General features: G+C 45.5%; 3 protein-coding genes across 9 annotated transcripts; 2 read left to right on the forward strand and 1 right to left on the reverse strand.

Moving 5' to 3' along the window:
• On the forward strand, window positions 17-10,464 carry LOC110429574. Of its 6 annotated transcripts, XR_002446674.1 has the most exons (8): window positions 602-988; window positions 1,083-1,224; window positions 1,539-1,585; window positions 1,855-2,320; window positions 3,759-3,876; window positions 7,211-7,261; window positions 7,358-7,465; window positions 10,268-10,464. XR_002446674.1 is itself a non-coding variant. In XM_021445677.1 (6 exons), exons 2-6 carry the CDS (start codon window positions 1,121-1,123, stop codon window positions 3,773-3,775), a joined length of 390 nt encoding a protein of 129 aa, XP_021301352.1. In that variant the 5' UTR covers window positions 17-175; window positions 1,044-1,120; the 3' UTR covers window positions 3,776-4,111. The 6 variants fall into 6 exon arrangements, 1 of the variants encoding a protein (XP_021301352.1); XR_002446675.1 differs by lacking the exons at window positions 602-988; window positions 1,083-1,224 and adding an exon at window positions 25-175; XR_002446673.1 differs by lacking the exon at window positions 1,083-1,224.
• Window positions 7,837-9,201, reverse strand: LOC8079851 (citrate-binding protein). The gene is made up of 2 exons (XM_002442809.2): window positions 8,468-9,201; window positions 7,837-8,348 (listed from the first exon to the last, which is right to left on the reverse strand). The coding sequence occupies exons 1-2, from the start codon at window positions 8,816-8,818 to the stop codon at window positions 7,872-7,874; spliced, it is 828 nt and encodes a 275-aa protein (XP_002442854.1). The 5' UTR covers window positions 8,819-9,201; the 3' UTR covers window positions 7,837-7,871.
• On the forward strand, window positions 13,342-17,219 carry LOC8073475 (putative F-box protein At3g17500). Of its 2 annotated transcripts, XR_002455516.1 has the most exons (3): window positions 13,342-13,676; window positions 13,848-15,441; window positions 16,077-17,219. XR_002455516.1 is itself a non-coding variant. In XM_002441823.2 (2 exons), the coding sequence occupies exon 2, from the start codon at window positions 13,857-13,859 to the stop codon at window positions 15,048-15,050; it is 1,194 nt and encodes a 397-aa protein (XP_002441868.1). In that variant the 5' UTR covers window positions 13,342-13,676; window positions 13,848-13,856; the 3' UTR covers window positions 15,051-17,219. The 2 variants fall into 2 exon arrangements, 1 of the variants encoding a protein (XP_002441868.1); XM_002441823.2 differs by having other exon boundaries at window positions 13,848-17,219.

A 17,985-nucleotide genomic window follows, 5' to 3' on the forward strand; every position in this document is an offset into this window, starting at 1 on the left:
CTCCCTGGTCGCGACCGCCGTCGCGACCGCCGTCGCAACCGCCGCCACGAGGGCGCCGGTGGCCGCGTCCGCACAGACCCTACTCCACGCTCCTCAACCCCTTCGCGCACATCGACTTGGCCACCAAGATCTGGACACCGTCGACTACATCGTTGGCGGAGGCGGCGTCCCCGAGGTAGGTTGTGCGCCGGTGCCCCGCCGCCTGTATTTCTCTTCGTCATCGACACCTGCGCCATCGTGGTAGGCGCCCCGACTACCGCTCCCGCCGCACCCCCTCCCCGGACCGCCGCCCGCGCCGCCCCAGGGGCGAGGACAACGACCGCGACTCGCCCCGTGGCGGCCGCACCGGCTACGGCGGCGACCGTAGCCCGCCCCGCGGTGGTCGCATCGGCTACGGCGGCGACCGTAGCCCGCCCCGCGGCGGCCGTAGCCCTCCGCACCGGCGCGAGCGCGCGGGCTATGGCAGGAACCGCGACGAGTCGCCCCGCCGTGGTCATGCGCCACACAAGGATGCCTTCGGCCTGCCGGGCGGCGACCGCCACGCCTCTCCCCGCGGGCGCAGGGAATACGTCTCGCCCCGCGGGGCTAGGGACTACGAAAGGGCGCCCTACCGCGAGGAGCACGATGGGTACGACCGCCCTGGCCGCGTTGCCGATCTCGGCCACGACTCCCCGCCGGCCTACATGCTCCCTGACCACCCTTCCTACCTCGGACGTCCGGCATCCCTGCGCGCCGGGAGGAAGGAAAGCGACTATTTTGGCGGCTCTGGCGAGGACTGTAGCCTTCTCAAGGACGACTACCTTGGGGGCGGCCCTGGTCCGCGGAGCATCGGAAAGGAGAACGAGTTGTTTGGAGGTGATGGCATTACTCTCAGAATAAGTGCAACTGAAACGGTTGCTGTGGAGTACGTCAAGATGGCCACGCGCGGAAGGTCGTCGCACTTTTGATGGAGCACGCATTCGTGGGCCTCGTCACCTTCGGCACGCAGGTGCGTCTGCACGAATTCAGGTTCTCCGATCTCAGTAGGATCTATTTTCTTCTAGGGGACCAAGGAGATCTCTAGGACAAATATTTTGGATTAGCTTGGGCTGGCGGGTGCTGGGTGCTCGGGCTTCCCCAGATGCCACAGCAACCGGGGGAGCCACAGGTGAATGGGATGCATCCGCCCTCCACAGCCGGGGTCAACTGGTTCCTGCTCCCGGTCAGAGTGCAAGTGCGCACACGGTACGGTGAGGGATTTTTTTTGTTTTAGGCCTTGTTTAGTTACAAAAATTTTCAAGATTTCCCGTCACATCGAATCTTGCGGCGAATGCATAGAGCATTAAATATACATGAAAACAAAAACTATTTGCACAGTTCATCTGTAAACCGCGAGATGAATCTTTTGAGCCTAGTTACTCTATATTGGACAATACTTGTCAAATAAAAACGAAAGTGCTACAGTGCCGTTTTTCACAAGTTTTTGCGAACTGAACAAGGCATTAATCTCGTTGGACTTGGGTTTACTGGAAGCTGATGTAGTTCCTTGTCTCCTGCAGTTGCTGGATGAGTTGCAGCCTTACGCCAGTGGAGGCCGAGAACCTTAGTAAAGTCTTGTTTAGTTCACCCCAAAAAGCAAAAAGTTTTCAAGATTTTCCGTCACATCGAATCTTGCGGCATATGCATGAAGTATTAAATATAGACGAAAGCAAAAACTAATTACACAGTTTAGCTGGAAATCGCAAGACGAATCTTTTGATCCTCGTTAGTCCATAATTGGATAATATTTGTCACAAACAAACGAAAGTGCTACAGTACCGAAATCCGAAATCTTTTCGGAACTAAACAAGGCCTAATATGTATTCATGCATGCAGATTGTTTCAAAAGATTTGTCAGAACACATAAGGATCTTGACAGGGACACAGCCCCTCACTTCCAGAAAACCATTAATTTTTATGATGGTCTTGCTAAGCAGTTGGTCAATTTGCATCTGCACTCGATCAGGTTTGTATAGCACATGGTTTAGCACGATTTATGCTTGCATTTGCATCAAGATTTCTATTTTCATTATTTCATAAAACAGAAGAGAAAATTCTGAATTTATTTCGAGTGGTTTTTTATTATTAGACCGAATGGTCATCCACTGAATCGATGGATAACTACACAATGTTTGATTTAGTGTCAATCTCGATGGACATAACTAACATGAAAGAGGTAATTTTGTAGACAGCTGTTTTGCTTGATACAGATGGCTGAAGTTGTCTGCCAAGTTCTGCAACCTTAACGGATACGCCACCGGTACCCTAAACAGCCGAGTACACTCTGCACACATACAATCAGGTCAAATTATCGCCCTGTCCCCTACACATTTATTTCATCGCTTTTCTATTTGCTTTTATTATAACCGGCAAGATGCACCTAGAGAATGCAATGATGTTACAGTGGTCGGCCCTTGTCAGTGAGCAAAGGAAGGCATATATACTTTCACTCTTTGGCAACAAAGTTAGTTTCTCAATCTACTTTATTAAATGGATCTCTGGCACTTATGAGTAGTTCTTTAAAATGTGAGAAAATAAGAGATTTGGACTAATTTAGTGGTTCAAACAAACGCAAAAATGGGATAGAATGATCAGTGCAAAACTAAGTTTAGTGTTAAGGGTTAGTAACAATGATTTGTTTTATTTTTTTGCTTAGGAGGAACAAGCAATGTTTGTGTTATTTTCGTCATCTTCCTTGCTTGTCCAGAGATCTCATGGACACCATTTTTTCTTTTGTTTCTCCCCACCAAATTTTACGCCTGCGCCAAGCTCCACGGACGGAGGATCCATTGCAGGAAATGGCTAGCTAGGCTCCATTTTCTTTTTCTCGATTTGAGAAGATTTTTTATTCGATTTGGGTGCTCTTAGTTCTATTTTGATTTGTCACAATCCCTTATGCAAAGTCCAACAACAAATAAGTACCTGGGGATTCTTCCGATTATGATTGGTAATGAGATGACACTAGCCTGCCCTGTTTTGCTGGGAGTTAAATTATATTAAACTAATTTCCCACCTAGAATCATGCTTTTGGTTCAGTCCTAAAGATATACAATCATGTTTTCCACTAAGTTGATTTATTTTGCCATCATGTTGGTTTACTTTGCCCTTTGCCAGTTAAAAAAAACAGTGTCGATTTACTGATGTTAGATATGTTGCATATAAAAATAGTATTTGAATTGTGGCAGCAGACAAAAGACATTGCTAAAAGAAATTTTAATTGGCAAATGAGACATGGTTCATATTATGTCAGCTTGAAAGAAATACAGTATTTCCTCTCCTATTTATCTTAGACTAATGTGTCTTTATTAATATTTCATTTGATAAGTTAACAATAATACCAAAATAAACGCGTGGAGAGAGCATTTAAGTACAGTGAAACCAAAAAAGACACTTTGAGCTTGATGCTCACATTTTTTTGCAGCAAACCATATATTCAGTGATTAAATTAGTAATGCAAATTGCAGTGCAGCTAGGATCGTCTAAATATTTCCAAAATTGAAGGGTTAGGCTACAAATAATCAAATTCTACTCACAAGAGAAAACTTATAGTAGTATTCCAAAATTAAGGGTTCAGGCTACAAATATTCCGAAACTGTGGGAACCACGCCTCAAAATTAGTTTTCTGCACCTATTTTCAAGTTTTTGTAGATGATTTTTTTTTTGAAAATGAACTTCCTTTTCAAGTTGAACAATACTTCAAAGCTGAGCAACATTCTGACTTGTGATGAAATTTATATCAGTAAATCCTGCATCTTGATGAGTAACACCATCAAGCTCCACGTTTATCCATGCCACACCTAGAGTTCAGATGGTCGCTGGAGGAGATGCTCTTGGCAACAATACAACACTCTTGATTCAGTAAGTACCACTAAGCCTGTACAATTTGTTTGTGTGATTATTAAAACGTTGGTGTTTATTCACACATCTTAATGCTTTTGGTTTGTTATATACCTATGGGCATCATTGAAAATTTTGAATTTGGTAATTACACTACATTATACAATTTGTAGAGTATCAGTTTGTTCTCCACTCATCTCTATTATTTGAACCTATAATGCTCTATTGTCTACTGCTATGAAACTTGAACCTATGACGATTATGAAGTCTTAAGTTAGGACCTACTTTACTCATCGTTGTCACCCAAGGAGCAAGGTCTGGAAGTAAACATTTGCGGAGCTGCTGCTAAAGATTGATCAAATACAGAGCATCCCCAACCGTTTTGCATAATTGGTTTGGCAAATGAGGGAGTTTGCCAAGTCTTAAAAAAATATGGCAAAGGTAAAAAGAGGCAATCTCCAATGGTTTGGCATTAATCACTTCGCGCCAATTTCCCAATGCCAAGTGTGAACAGGTTTGGCATATATGCCAATCCTTCCTCTCTTTTTGCCAAGTTAATAAAATTGCAAAGTCTAAATGCCAAACCGTTGGATAAGTGTTTTTAAGACTTTTTTTGCAAATACATGAATGCAAAACTTATTTGCAAAACGGTTGGGGATGCTCTAACATTCCAAAAAATGTCTGTGCAAACTACAGCACCTGCATTTAGAAAGTTGCATCCTGCATGTCACTGAAGCGTGTTGCCTATGGCGTGATGAGAATATATGATGAGGAAGAAGGATACGATGGTGTACGTGTTTTTTTATAAAATGCATAACTTGAGAAAACTGTACGCAATTGTAATTATGCATAGATCAAACAATTTAGGGTTTTATGGATTAAATAATTTGAAGGGAGATTATAATGAACTTGACTATCATGACCACTTCCTTTAATTTGAACTTTGTGCTTGTATTATGTGTTCAGTGTCCTTTCTTCATGCAAGCTTGGTTTGATACTTTCATGTAAAATTGGTGCTTATACATCTAAACTGTGGCTCGAAACAATATGTTGCTAAGATCAAGTATATTATAGTGTTTCATGAGAGTATGTAATTTTCTAGGCACCACCTAGAATATGCACATTGCAGTATTGAACCTTCTTGATTTGTTTTATATGGATATTTCCCCCTAAAGAAAGAGTAGTGGCTTTGTCGACAGTTCTGTTTTGGTGGTGCCTAGATCTTGTTCGCTTGGCTAAAAAGCCATCATTGCATGGTTGGCAGATTGCCAGATTCAGCAGATACGCTGAAGCGAATCAAAAATCAAATATTTTGATGAAGACTAGAAATTTAGCATATCTTAGCATGCGATCTATGTGTTTTTAGTATAAAAGTTTAATTGTCCCGTAGCAACGCACGGGTATGCTACCTAGTACATTCAAATTTTTTGAATTTAGTTACGGTAGTATTTTTGTTTATATTTGTCAATTAGTGTCTAATTGTAGACTAATTAGTCTTAAAAGATTTATCTTGTGATTTAAAGACAAATTGTATATTTAGTTATTTTTTATCTATATTTAATGTTTCATACGTATGTTCAAAAATTCGATGTAATGAAAAACCTTATAAACTTTTGGAATTTTAAAGGCATCTAAACAAGGCCTAACTTACACCGCTTGCTGCTCTGTTAGCTACAGCCACAGTAGAATAGTGGCACTTATGGAATCACTACACCACAACACTTAAATAGCATCAGACGTGTGTTGCTAAAGATAAATATTAGCATTGAACGGTTTGTTGCTAAAGGATCCTCACAGAGCATCCGTTATTGAATTTCAATACTTCAATGGACGGTCTGTTGCTATAATTATTGTAAATTTACGTTGGATCGTCCGTCACTATATGTCATCAACTGAATCGGATCGTCCGTCGCGAAATAAAATATCCAGTGGCGCGAAGTTTTTGGCTCGTCCCGCGAAATTTTTGGCCCATGACCTAAACCCTAAGGCCACTCAAGCCCCCGCGCCCTGAATCCACCCCGCCGCCCCTGCGTCTGCCTCATCCACCATACCCCGACACCCCTCCCGACGCCCGACGCACGCATCCACCCCATCGCACCTGCCAACGCCCCATCCGCCCTGGCCGACGCCCGCCTCCACCCCGTCGCCCCGGCCGACGCCCGCCTCCACCTCGTCGCCCCGCCCGACGCCCGCCCGGCTGCATCCAGCATGTCGCCCCGGCCGACGCCCGCCCGGCTGCATCCAGCACGCCGCCTCGGCCGGCGCCCGTTTGGCTGCGTCCAGCACGCCGCCCCAGCCGGCGCCCGTTCGGCTGCGTCCACCGCCTCCACCCCGTCGCCCCGACCGACGCCCGCTGGCTGCATCCAGCACGCCGCCCCGGCCGGCGCCCGTTCGGCTACGTCCAGCACGCCGCCCCCATCCGGCAAACTCGGCTACGTCCAGCACGCCGCCCCCATCCGGCAAACTCGCCTCCTCAAGGCCCTCGTCTGCGCCTATCTCCGCAAGCCCAGACGCCGCCCGCTCTAGAGGTCCCTGAGCCGAGCCCAGACGCCGCCCGCTCCAAAGGTTGGTTCGACCGGCGTGCTGCATCTATTTCACCAAGTGTCATCGACCCATCGATAGAGGTGTGCCAGGTGATGTACCCCCAAATCTTATTCCCCAAAATTTGATCCCCATCTGCCCTAGTATCACAATTACTGTGAACCAGTGCCTGAGTGTTGTATTCCTGCCTCTGTACTTGGAGTGGATGTGGCTTGTGATTCACAATCTAGTTTTAAGATTTTTGGACTTATTTTATATAATTGCATATTTTATTTTAAGACATATTAGATGATGCTTTTCAATTCAGTTTAATAATACTTTTAATATGTTTCGACATATTACATATTAGTTACAATATGTAATTTTAGGAACCAAGAAAAGGAATTTTATGAGCTAAGTTATGTTGGTGCCTCTTGATCTGGAATGGTTAACATCTCTATTTTTGTCTGTCTCTCTTTCTTATGCTAGAGAGAAGTGTCTTTGGGGGATAAATAGCATGACATGAATAAAAATGTCTTTGGGGATAAAAAGCATGGCATAAATAATTGTTTGGTTGACAAAAGTAATCCAGATCAATCTTGGCATACTCAATTATTTGTTTATTTTGATTTGGTGGAGAAGTCATATTAGATGACGCTTTGTTGGAGCAACTTGTTTAATCTTATTGAGTTCTATTGTTGATTGTTCTTTGTTGGAGCAGCTTGTTTAATCTTAGTGAATATATGCTCAAGTTAGTAGTTGTAGCTGCCTACACTACTTGAATTCTCTTTGCTTTTGCTGCACTTGTACTAATAACTAATAATGTACCTTGTAGGGTCATCCTGTTTGTGCATCAACAACATATATTGAAGGGATTATTAAAGAGGTAAACATCAGCATGACTTCTCTTATCATTTACTTCTGTCCTACACTTTGAACATTGGTCTAAATTGGTATTTTATTTTGTCTTACTTTTTTTTAGTAAAGGAGGTGGTGAATATCTTACAAGGATTTCTAATTTTCTAGAACAATCATAGCAGCTGGCCTTCATTGCTGCGAAGTTGTTGGTCGTGGGAGCTTCTGTGAAACGGTAAGATTTTATTTATCTAGTTCTCGTTCATGACTATCTGATTGCCTTGTTCTAAGCTACATAATCTGTCTTGTGGTTTTGTATTGATGTCCGTTGCTATATATGATGTCCGTTGCTATATATATATAACGACGGCTTCAATAGCAACAGCAGTGGTTCGTGGCTATAGCCTTTAGCAACGGACTGTACATTGTTGTATACCTTTTTCAGCAATAGATTGTCCATCACTGTTTAAAGGTTGTGGTGTAGTGAATAAACATATACAGAATGACTGACTGATGAGCTCAACCTAACCGACTTTAAACTATATTATTTTTTTATTACGACAAAAATGCTGCCCTGCTGTCTATAGCTCGATCGGCACTGTATTGTTTGAAACCGTTTTAAATTTCAACTCAAATGTAGATTACTCTACTGACCAGTAGAAGGCTATAGCTAGTAGTAGTAGCCAGCGCGAAGTCCATGAGCGGCGACACGTCGCGCTCGCGGTGCTGTTCGTCGTGTATACAGTGACGTTCCTCCAGCGCGACTCCATGAGCGGCGACACGTCGTGGTGCTGCATGTACACCCCGAACTTGAAGTAGTAAGAAGCACTAGGGACGACGCTCTTGCCAAACTTGCGGCGGCCGTCGACGTAGACGGCCACCGTGGACGCGCCGACGTCGTGCACCACGTTGAGGCGGAACCACCGGTCGTAGATGCGGTCCTCCACGACCTCGCCGCTGTAGTACCGCAGTGCGCCGTTGTAGACGTGCAGCATCAGCACCGTGGCGTGCGCCGCGCCCTGCTCGTTGTGGATCTGCATCACCGACGCGCCGGACGTCCCCGTCGGCACGTACCCGTAGCCCTCGAACTGCCACACCCCCGACGAGTAGTCGTGGCCCTGCGTGCGTGCGTGCGTGCAGAAACACATGTATATGCATCATCATATGGAGAAGAAACTGATGATGAAGGTATACACAGTGAACTCATGGTTGCTTGGGTGTGGTTCGTCGTCCTTACGGCGAGGCGGACTTCGGTGCGGGGATTGGTGGTGGTGACGTTGTTGAAGGGCTTGTCGCCGGCGTAGACCAAGAAGGTGCGCACGCCGGTGGCGTTGTCGTAGCTGTACCGTTGGTTCTCCGGCATGTCGTAGGGTCTCTGCACCTTGAAGTTGCTCTCCGTGAGGTTCACCTGGACAAACCCGGCGGTGAGGTTGCGGCCATCGATGGCCGAGGCGGAGGTGGAGCACGACAAGGCGAGGACCATGGAGACGAGTAGTAGTACTAGCTCCATGCGCGACGAAGGTTCGCCCCCGTGGAGAGCGGGGTGGGAGGAGGAGGACGCCATGATCGATGAGAGGACCTTGTTCATACGTGGGATTATTGAAGAAATGCAAATGCAAGAGTGTGCCGCTGGTTATATATATGTGGGATTATCGGTGGTGATTTCCAATTCCAAGCAAGATGGGGTTGTCACCTTCATCACCTTGTGTTGGCAGTTTGGCATTATTGCTCGGTGGCCTACAGGCTACAGCAAAACCGGGTCTTCACCGCCCAAGAACACGAACACTGGCAAGGTCGTGTCTTGACCGCCCAACAACACTCTGCTAGCTCAGACGATGGGCGGATCGATGCTGTATGTTTGGCGTGCACCATGTACCTGCATGGGGGACTCCAAGGCACAGCGAATTTGTCCATGCGTTGAGGCCTTGTTTAGGTCACCCCAAAATTTATTTTTTTAAAAAAATTTCTTGTCACATCGAATCCTGTGACACATACATAAAGCACTAAATATAGATAAAAGAAATTAACTAATTACACAGTTGTCTATAATTTATGAGATGAATCTTTTTAAGCTTAGTTAAAATCTAAAAAAATTTACAAATTTTTTTGGAACTAAACAAGCCAAAATCTGACTGCTTTGTTGCACCACATTTTCATGAGTTCCATCGCCCAAAGCCCAAACCGTGTAGCAAAGTGTCGGGTCACAATTTGCAGTGAGCTGAGCCCTTCTCCAATTGATTTACTTGCTTTCCTCGTGTCTTTTTGGCTAGGCTTAACTTCTAGCATGCCTTTCAAGTGTTCATCTGCAGCTCCGCAGCTCCATTGTCTTTTTTTTTTCAGGTATTTTGACAATGTACAATAATATAGGTACTTCCAATGCCTTCAACAGCTCTGATAAAAAGGAAAATGCCTTCAACAGCTCCTCAACCAGCTATTCCTCCCTCCCTCCTCCCACCCAATCGGCACGTGGCATAATCCCGATCACATCTCGAGACAATAATAGAGCAAACAATTAAAAGAATACTCCACCACGAAATAAAAACACATTTAGCCAATCCTCATTTGATGGCTCTGACAAAAACAGACCCTCTCACCCATCCCAAAGAACCCATCTCCTCAACTTGTTTAGTTCCCAAAAATTTTCAAGATTCTCCATCACATCGAATCATTGTACACATGCATAGAGCATAGAATATAGATGAAAATAAAAACTAATTACACAGTTTGTCTGTAATTTGCGAGACGAATCTTTTGAGCCAAGTTACTTTGTAATTGGATAATAATTGTCACATACAAACGAAAGTGCTATAGTAGCAAAAATCAAAATTTTCACGAACTCAACAAGGCCTAGGCCTTGTTTAGATGTGAAAAAATTTTGGATTGCACTACTGTAGCACTTTCATTTGGGGTCAAAAAATTTATCTCGCGATTTACAGGCAAACTGTGTAATTAGTTTTTGTTTTTGTCTATATTTAATATTTCATGTATGTGCTGTAAGATTTCTGACGGAGAATCTTGAAAACTTTTTAATTTTTAGGGTGAACTAAACAAAGCCCTAATAAAGGATGGTGAAAAGGGGCAAGATGGGTATGGGCCAACTCCACCCACCGCTTCCAACGACGTTAGCCTTAAATAGAGGCCTTGTTTAGTTCTGAAAAGTGAAAACTTTTCGGAACTGTAGCAATTTCGTTTGTTTGTGACAAATATTATCCAATCATGGACTAACTAGGATCAAAAGATTCGTCTCGTGATTTCCAGCTAAACTGTGTAATTAGTTTTTGTTTTCGTCTATATTTAATGTTTCATGCATGTGCCACAAGATTCGATGTGACGGGAAATCTTGAAAACTTTTTGGTTTTCAGTGAACTAAACAAGGCCAGAGTTATTTAGTCAACACAGATTATGCAATTGTGCTTGACCTTGATTGGTCGCTCTGTCGAAAGCTCCTCCGCAACGACCAGTGTTGGTGGGCCCATCCTGCCTCCCTAGACCCCACCGGTGCTGCGTGGATCCCAAGCAGGGAGTCTGCATGCCATTGCAACAAGTTGATGGCTTCACGTCTTGTTTAAATGCGAAAAGATTTTAGATTTTACTACTGTAGTATTTTTGTTTGTTTTTAGACAAATATTATTTAATTATAGATTAACTAGGATCAAAAGATTCATCTCGTGATTTATAATTAAACTGTACAATTAGTTTTTATTTTCGTATATATTTAATTCTTTATGCATGTGTCGAAAGATTTAATGTGATAGAGAATCTTAAAAACTTTTTGATTTTTGGAAAGACTAAACAAGGCCTCAGTTGGTGGATGCCCATGGCACACGATGCTGAATCGTGCAGCCCATGCAGGAGTGCTTCATGGCCCCGGCCCTTGGTGACCGCACGACAACACGAGCTTATCTAGACAGTCTCTTTGTTTCAAGTTGCCATGTTATACTGCAGCCTCCAGTTTTGATGACCCCTGTTCCTACAAGACAACTACTTCTTTGGTGTTGGTTCGATGACTATGTCTCCATCTAGGATTTCGGTTCGAGCTTCCACCTCTAACACCGATATAAACAATATCTTGCGGTTGTCGGCATGTTTCTTCTTTGATACACCGTCGCTACGCGTGGTCAGTTCATCTGGATGCACGCATCTTTGACGTCCCTACGAATACCCATCGCCGCCAGTAATCGTCCTACTCTGCATCTCAATCAATACTGTTGTCTTCTTTTTAGGTCATAGGACCTTGTTGTAACTTGGTCTTTCTTAGAAGACCTCTATGTATCGTGACTGCTTTATTAATATTATATATAATATATACAGTTATAAAAAAAAGACCTTGACTTGACTCCGCCCAGAAGACACACCTATATAGATTTTCCATCTGGCACTAACACGATGGGCCGGCCCGAGCACGACACTAAAAAGCACGGTCCAGACATGGCACGACCTGGTAATAGTGCCATGTCTGGACCGCAACTTTAGCCCGTACTGCCGGCACGGGCACGACATGGCTAATAGGCTGGCATGACGCTGGTCCGATTATTTTCATCATCTGATGCTTTGAGGATAGATCATGACCATTGGATGTATTCTGCGCCACGTATATAAACATCACACAACCCTTCCAAACCCTAACTCCGTAGCCGGCGGCGCAGACGCATCCTTGCTGCGGTCACTCTCTCCCGCCTAGCTATACGACAGCGGTGATGCTCGTCTTCTTCTTAAGGTAGGGCGCGACGAGCTTCCCGGCTCCTCCAGAAGCCATGGGCCGGCACGACACGATGGGCCGCCGTGCCTATCGGCACGACACGACACGATTAAGGAGACATAGTGCCGTGCCTAGATCGAGAATTTAACATGATGGTTCGAAACAGCACGCACGCTAAGATATAGGTCTTGTCATCAAAAAACTAAAAAGTTTTAAAAATTCTCTATCACATCGAATCTTTCGGCACATCCATGAAGCATTAAATATAGACGAAAATAAAAACTAATCGCACAGTTTAACTGTAAAATCGCGAGACGAATCTTTTGATCCTAGTTAGTCTATGATTGGATAATATTTGCTACAAACAAACGAAAGTGCTACAGTAGCGAAATCCAAAATCTTTTTCATATAAACAAGGCCATGGTAGCATATAGGGTGTGTTTGGTTGTGTGGCTCCAGCTAGCCTGGCTAGAAAGGTAAGCCAGGTTTGAGTTAGCCTGTCCAAGTTAAGCCACCCTAGTAGTGTTTGGTTGTCATGTGCTAGCTAAGTCTGGCTAAGTTAGTTTTTGTTTGGTTGGTTGGATTAGCGGGTACTGCTACCTCTTTCTCTACAATGGTGATCTTACCTCCTTCAGCTTATTCATCTCGATGGCAACTGGTGACGGCCCACCACAAAATCCTCCACTATCCAGAGAGGAGGGGATAAGGAAGTACGACAGAAGGAGCAGGGGAGGCCAAGCTGGAGCAGAGGAAGCCGCAAAGCTCGAGCTCCACCGAGGTTTGAGGATTCCACGAGAACTTTCCATTCTCTTCCCCGCTGTTGGGGTGCTGCGCTGCCTTTCCTCCGTCTCGACCTCGACTCGACTCATCCATCCATCCGCCAGCGAGCCAGCCAGCCTCCTGACGCACGCTCTCTCTCCAGTGTTGCGGAGCGAAGCGTGGCCGAGGGGGAAGAAGAGGATAGGCGGCGTGGACTGGCGCGGTGAATTGAACCACCGACATGGCTGACTCCGCCAAGCGCTACCTCCTCTCCTTCCGCCGCCCGCCACCGCCGTCGTGTCCGGTCCCCGACCCGCATCACGGCCACCATGGCCATCTCGGCCTTCCGCTCCACCCCGCCCACCTCCCATCCTCGGCCATCTCGGGGGCGGCGGGGGCGGGTGCCAGCGCCATCCTGCAACCACACGCCACTCCGGAGGGCCGCCTGAGTGAGGGCCGAAGAGAGGGTGTGGGGAGATGGCGTGGCACCGCCGGCGGTCCAGGAACGAACGCGTTGCCAGACGAAGGATGTAGACGCGGGCGGTGACGAGAGCTCAGTTCAGGGCTTAGCCAAGCCTGGCCCCCAAAGAACGACCAGCCCATGCGTTTTTCCAGAGCCTGGCTAAGGAGTGGTCGGTGGCTTCGGAGTCTGACTTAAACCTCTAAACAGACAACCAAACAGCATGAAGGTGGCTTACTGGAATCTGACTAGGACTTAGCCACCTAACCAAAAAGACCCATAGTGTCAGCGCCGGGCCGCGTATACAGACAGCCTAGTGTAATTACGAGGCTGTTCACTTTCTTCTTCCTAGCACGCCGCCGCGCCGTCGACTCGAACGCCACTGCTGCTTGCCTGCTTCCCTCGAGCAAGAAGCTCATCTCCTAACGGCCGATCTAACGACACCGGGCCGGGGAAAGCGCGAGCCGTCCTCGATCTCCTGCCGGCAACGAGCTCCGGCGCCGGAGTCCATCACGATCCCCTGGTCTGGTAAGCAGAGAACATCGCCCCCCCCCCCCCCCCTCTTATCTGGTGTCTCTATCTGGCACACATCTCCCGTTCCTGAACTGTTGCGACCCAAATTGATGCGTTCCTCTTCCTCCTCGGCGTCCTCGCTGAAAGAATTGACCTTACCTCACCGAAGATTTACCTTGGTCCCAGGCCCCAGCGATGGCGTCGTCGTCGGAGCCTTTCGCTGGGCAGGGAAGGCGCGTCGAGCCCGTTCGCGCCGCCACCAACATCGGTGCTCTGCCCCTGGACGCCCTGTACGACATCCTGCTCCGCCTCCCGGCCAAGGAACTCTGCCGCCTCCGCCTGGTGTGCCGGTCATGGCGCGCCCTGCTCTCCGACGCAGCCTTCGCCGCTGCCCACGCGGCACGCTACCCTGAGCCACTCATCCTCGTCGGCTACAACAACGATCCTGTATTAGAATCAAGTGGTGACTGGAAATACCAAGGCGTCATCAGCGTCATGGATCTGTCCGGGCACGTAGTCAAGAACCTGCGTGTGGACGGCCACATCATGAACATGTCGCTCCACCTCGCCTGCGTCAAGAAGACCGGAGACGGCAGCTGCCGGCTGGTGAACCCAGCCACTGGAGCCGTGCACCACGTGCCCAGAGAGAATCCGGCTTACGGCTACAGCGACAGATTGTGCCCGTTTGGGCAGGTTGCCAGCACGAGAGAGTACAAGGTGCTTCGAAAGGTTTCCTATTCGCTCAATGGCAACCCTCGTGTTCTCTATGAGATCTGCACCATTGTCGGTAGGAGCAGTGCTGTTCATGGTCAGGCGCAGTGGAGGATGATTCAGGATCCTCCATGCTGTATTGATATTGATTGGTGCGCCAAGGCCAGTGTGGTCATCGATGGAGTTGTCTACTTCCTAAGCAAGAACTGTGCATCTTCTGCTGGTGGGGGTGGTTCTGAGAAGCAAGATTGGATAGTGTCATTTGACCTTGAGACAGAGAGGTGGCGACCAAATATCAGGGGACCCCAAGGCCTTATCATCCACAATGGACTGGTTGTTGAGAAGAAGCTTTCATTAGTCAACCTAAATGGCTCACTGGTTATTGTTCATGTCCGGTATCCCTATATGGACCTTTGGTGTCTGTTGGACTCCGACAAGGGCCACTGGGTCAGGCAATACAGCATTTCGATCAAAGCGTGCTACCGCCGCAGTCTGTTGTCCTTTACTCCCTTGATTGTGTTAGACGATGGCAGGATAGTCATACATATCAATGGGTTGGGACTGGGAATGTTGAAGATTTATGACCCCAAAACCAACAAGGTGTCGAGCGTTGTGGAGACGGGTCTCAGCAGTGCGGTTAGTGTGTACACAGGAACCTTGCTGAGCTTAGAGTGGTGAGGCCAGTATCTATGTTGTGGATTTGTGGTTATTTGTCCGTCTGGTTTATGTGAAAGACTTTGGCTTTTATACTTTCTTTGGTCCTTATCGCTATGATAGGACTGTTTCTTGTTTCTGTTGGCGAGGAGTTTGTTAACTGAAACATGCATGTTCAGAGAGTTATAATCTTTTGCCTTTTAAACTAAACTGCACCGTGACTAGATTTGCTGCCATTGCTGACTGCTGTTGCCAAGGCTGACAAGGGCTATGTATGATCCTTCTCCAATGTTATAATCCGTTATTAATCACCATTAGCTTAGTTTTGTTTATAGGTTTCTATTGACAAGTCAGTTGAGTAATTGTCAACGGAAGCCCCATCCCCGTGGAGACAATTTTGAAAATGGCATGCAAGGTGAGCTCTTTTCTGTAGGAGGGAGGGTATTCCTGTTCTCTTTTAGTATTCCTGTTAGTTATTGAGCAAAACACTGAAACAGAGATTTGATTGTATTCTAATGACATGAATTGAGTGGTATATATCATGAAAATATAACATCTTGTGAATTGATCTACAGTTTCTATATCTTTAAGGATAGACGAACTTCTGACCCCCTGCCCAAAAAGTTCACTCTCTCAATTATTATTTGGAGAACTATTTGGTACCCTGTTTGGTTCTACTATACCACAACGTTTCTAGCACTGGTGGCGTGTTTACATGGTTTTGTGAAACTACATACAAAAGTTGAGGTTCGTAATAAGTGGCAAGATCCAGGATACTCAAGATTTTGTAAAGTTTGAGGTTTTAGAAAAATTACTCTGAATTTTATATATTGTTAAAATTTACCTTGTGGTGATTTGTAACACCAAGACATGGAATTTTGCTGTCAAGAGTTGCTGACTTGCTACACCCCAATACTGGTCAATGGGATGAGGATTTAGTTTGGAATTTGTTTTGGCCAGAAGATGTACCGTTCATTTTGGTATTACCCACTCATGTGGAAATTCAGGATTTAGTAGCCTGGCACTATGATCCTAATGGTGTTTTTTCAGTGAAACCGGCTTACAGATTATGATGTGATGATCATCAGCAACAAGTACACACAGTTCAGGTGCAGCAAGCTCTGGGAGATCGGGTGATGAGGGCAAGATTTGGTCGGACATTTGGAACTTGGAAGGTCCGGACCGACTGAACATTTCATTTGGAGATTTGCCCATAATTCTTTGGCGCTGTGTTCTAATTTAGAAAGGCATGGCATGAAAACGGACGAATGGTGTGTCATGTGTAACAGAGTTGGAGAGGATGGCTGCCATTTTTTCTTCAGGTGTAAACATGTCAAGGAGCTTTGGCGGTCTGCATGTCCGGAGATTTGGCGTGAAAAGTTAGCAGCCTCTAACACAGCAATGCAGGTGGTCAATGTGATTCTGGAGATCAGAGATGATAGCCGAATGAAGATTTTGTTTCTATTGTGCAACTGGTGGCATGAACGAAATTCGGTCAGAGAAGGTGAACAGAGAAAGCAGCCCGAATATTTAGCTAGTTTCTCTGGAAGCATGCATGCGTTGGAAGTGAAGAATTTGAATAAGTCCATGCAAAGTGAAGGGAGCACACGAAGCAGGCAGAGAAGATGGATTCAAGCCCAGGCAGGAAAACTAAAAATCAGTGTTGATGGAGCATTTAGGGAATCGGATAAAAATGGCAGTTGGGGTTACGTTATCAGGAATGATGCTGGTGGATTGATTCAATCCGGTTCAGGTAGACAGCGGTATGCATATGGTCCCATGCATATGGAGCTGCAAGCATGTATCGAAGGGGTAAAAGCTGCAATGGTTTTGGGCATTAGCGAGATCATACTTGAAACTGATGCAACCAAGTTGTAGATGCTCTCCTTGTCCTTGGTGATGGTTTCAGATTATCAATGCTGGGCGGTCTGGTGCATGAGTTGAAGGAGCTGCTTACTGAAAATTTTTATGTTGCCTCAAGTGAAATATGTACCGCATGAATGTAATCGAGTTGCTCATGAACTTGCATTGATAGGAAGTATGAGTGCTGAGGGTATGCCCTCTGTGATGGTCGGAGTGCTAGTATGTATGATGCACTTGGTGTCCAATGATTGTGGTGGTTTGGTTGCTTGATAGTATGTATGATGCACTTGGTTTGGTTGCTTAATGGTAAATCAATGAGTTTTCTGAGTAGCTATAGAAAGTTAGGAGCATATTTATTAGGTTCCTCAAACAATTTCTAAAATCTCACTCCTAAAATATATAAAAAAATAATTTTGCATTAGAAATTCTAGACTATTTTGACATCATTATATCTATTTTTATGCTTTCTTTCTCTCTTGTACTTTTACAATATGATTCTACTTCTTATTCTTCTCCATGTCCTCCCATATTTAACAAATGAATGCACAAACGTATATTTCTGCATGACTAGGCTGATTTTCTCGAGTGCGGAAAGATTGGGAGATGTCAGAGAGCAGTTTTTTTTTTTCAATCTTAAACAAATTTAATAAAACATAAAAAAAATTCAAGTCTAGGCACGACTCCTTCCTGGCTAGCCCTGGGCAGATTAGCAGCTATCCAATATCCGAACCCAAACTACTCGAACTCATACCCGAAGTATCCCTATCCGGTCTACCCAATTATAAAATTATAATAATTTCGGATAGTGAATGGTTCCCGAAGTTTAGGATATTTCATATTTTAGGTAAGAGCATCCCCAACCGTTTTGTAAATAAGCTTTGCATTCATGTATTTGCAAAAAAATCTTAAAAACACTTATCCAACGGTTTGGCATTTAGACTTTGCAATTTTGTTAACTTGGCAAAAAGAGAGGAAGGATTGACATATATGTCAAACCTGTTCACACTTGGCATTGGAAAATAGGCGTGAAGTGATTAATGCCAAACCATTAAAGATTGCCTCTTTTCACCTTTGCCATATTTTTTTAAGACTTGGC

The sequence above is a fragment of the Sorghum bicolor genome, chromosome 8, assembly GCF_000003195.3.
Source record: "Sorghum bicolor cultivar BTx623 chromosome 8, Sorghum_bicolor_NCBIv3, whole genome shotgun sequence".
Lineage (NCBI taxonomy): Eukaryota > Viridiplantae > Streptophyta > Magnoliopsida > Poales > Poaceae > Sorghum > Sorghum bicolor.

What these genes read in the sequence shown, in the direction of transcription:
- LOC110429574 (XM_021445677.1), top strand. Translation starts at nt 1,121, where the DNA reads ATGCCACAGCAACCGGGGGAGCCACAGGTGAATGGGATGCATCCGCCC. An exon ending in AGAGTGCAAGTGCGCACACG is followed by an intron (nt 1,225 to 1,538) that starts GTACGGTGAGGG and finishes TGTCTCCTGCAG; the next exon opens with TTGCTGGATGAGTTGCAGCC. An exon ending in TTGCATCTGCACTCGATCAG is followed by an intron (nt 1,985 to 2,228) that starts GTTTGTATAGCA and finishes TGCTTGATACAG; the next exon opens with ATGGCTGAAGTTGTCTGCCA.
- LOC8079851 (XM_002442809.2), bottom strand. Translation starts at nt 8,818, where the DNA reads ATGAACAAGGTCCTCTCATCGATCATGGCGTCCTCCTCCTCCCACCCC. An exon ending in GCACCGAAGTCCGCCTCGCC is followed by an intron (nt 8,349 to 8,467) that starts GTAAGGACGACG and finishes GCACGCACGCAG; the next exon opens with GGCCACGACTACTCGTCGGG.
- LOC8073475 (XM_002441823.2), top strand. Translation starts at nt 13,857, where the DNA reads ATGGCGTCGTCGTCGGAGCCTTTCGCTGGGCAGGGAAGGCGCGTCGAG.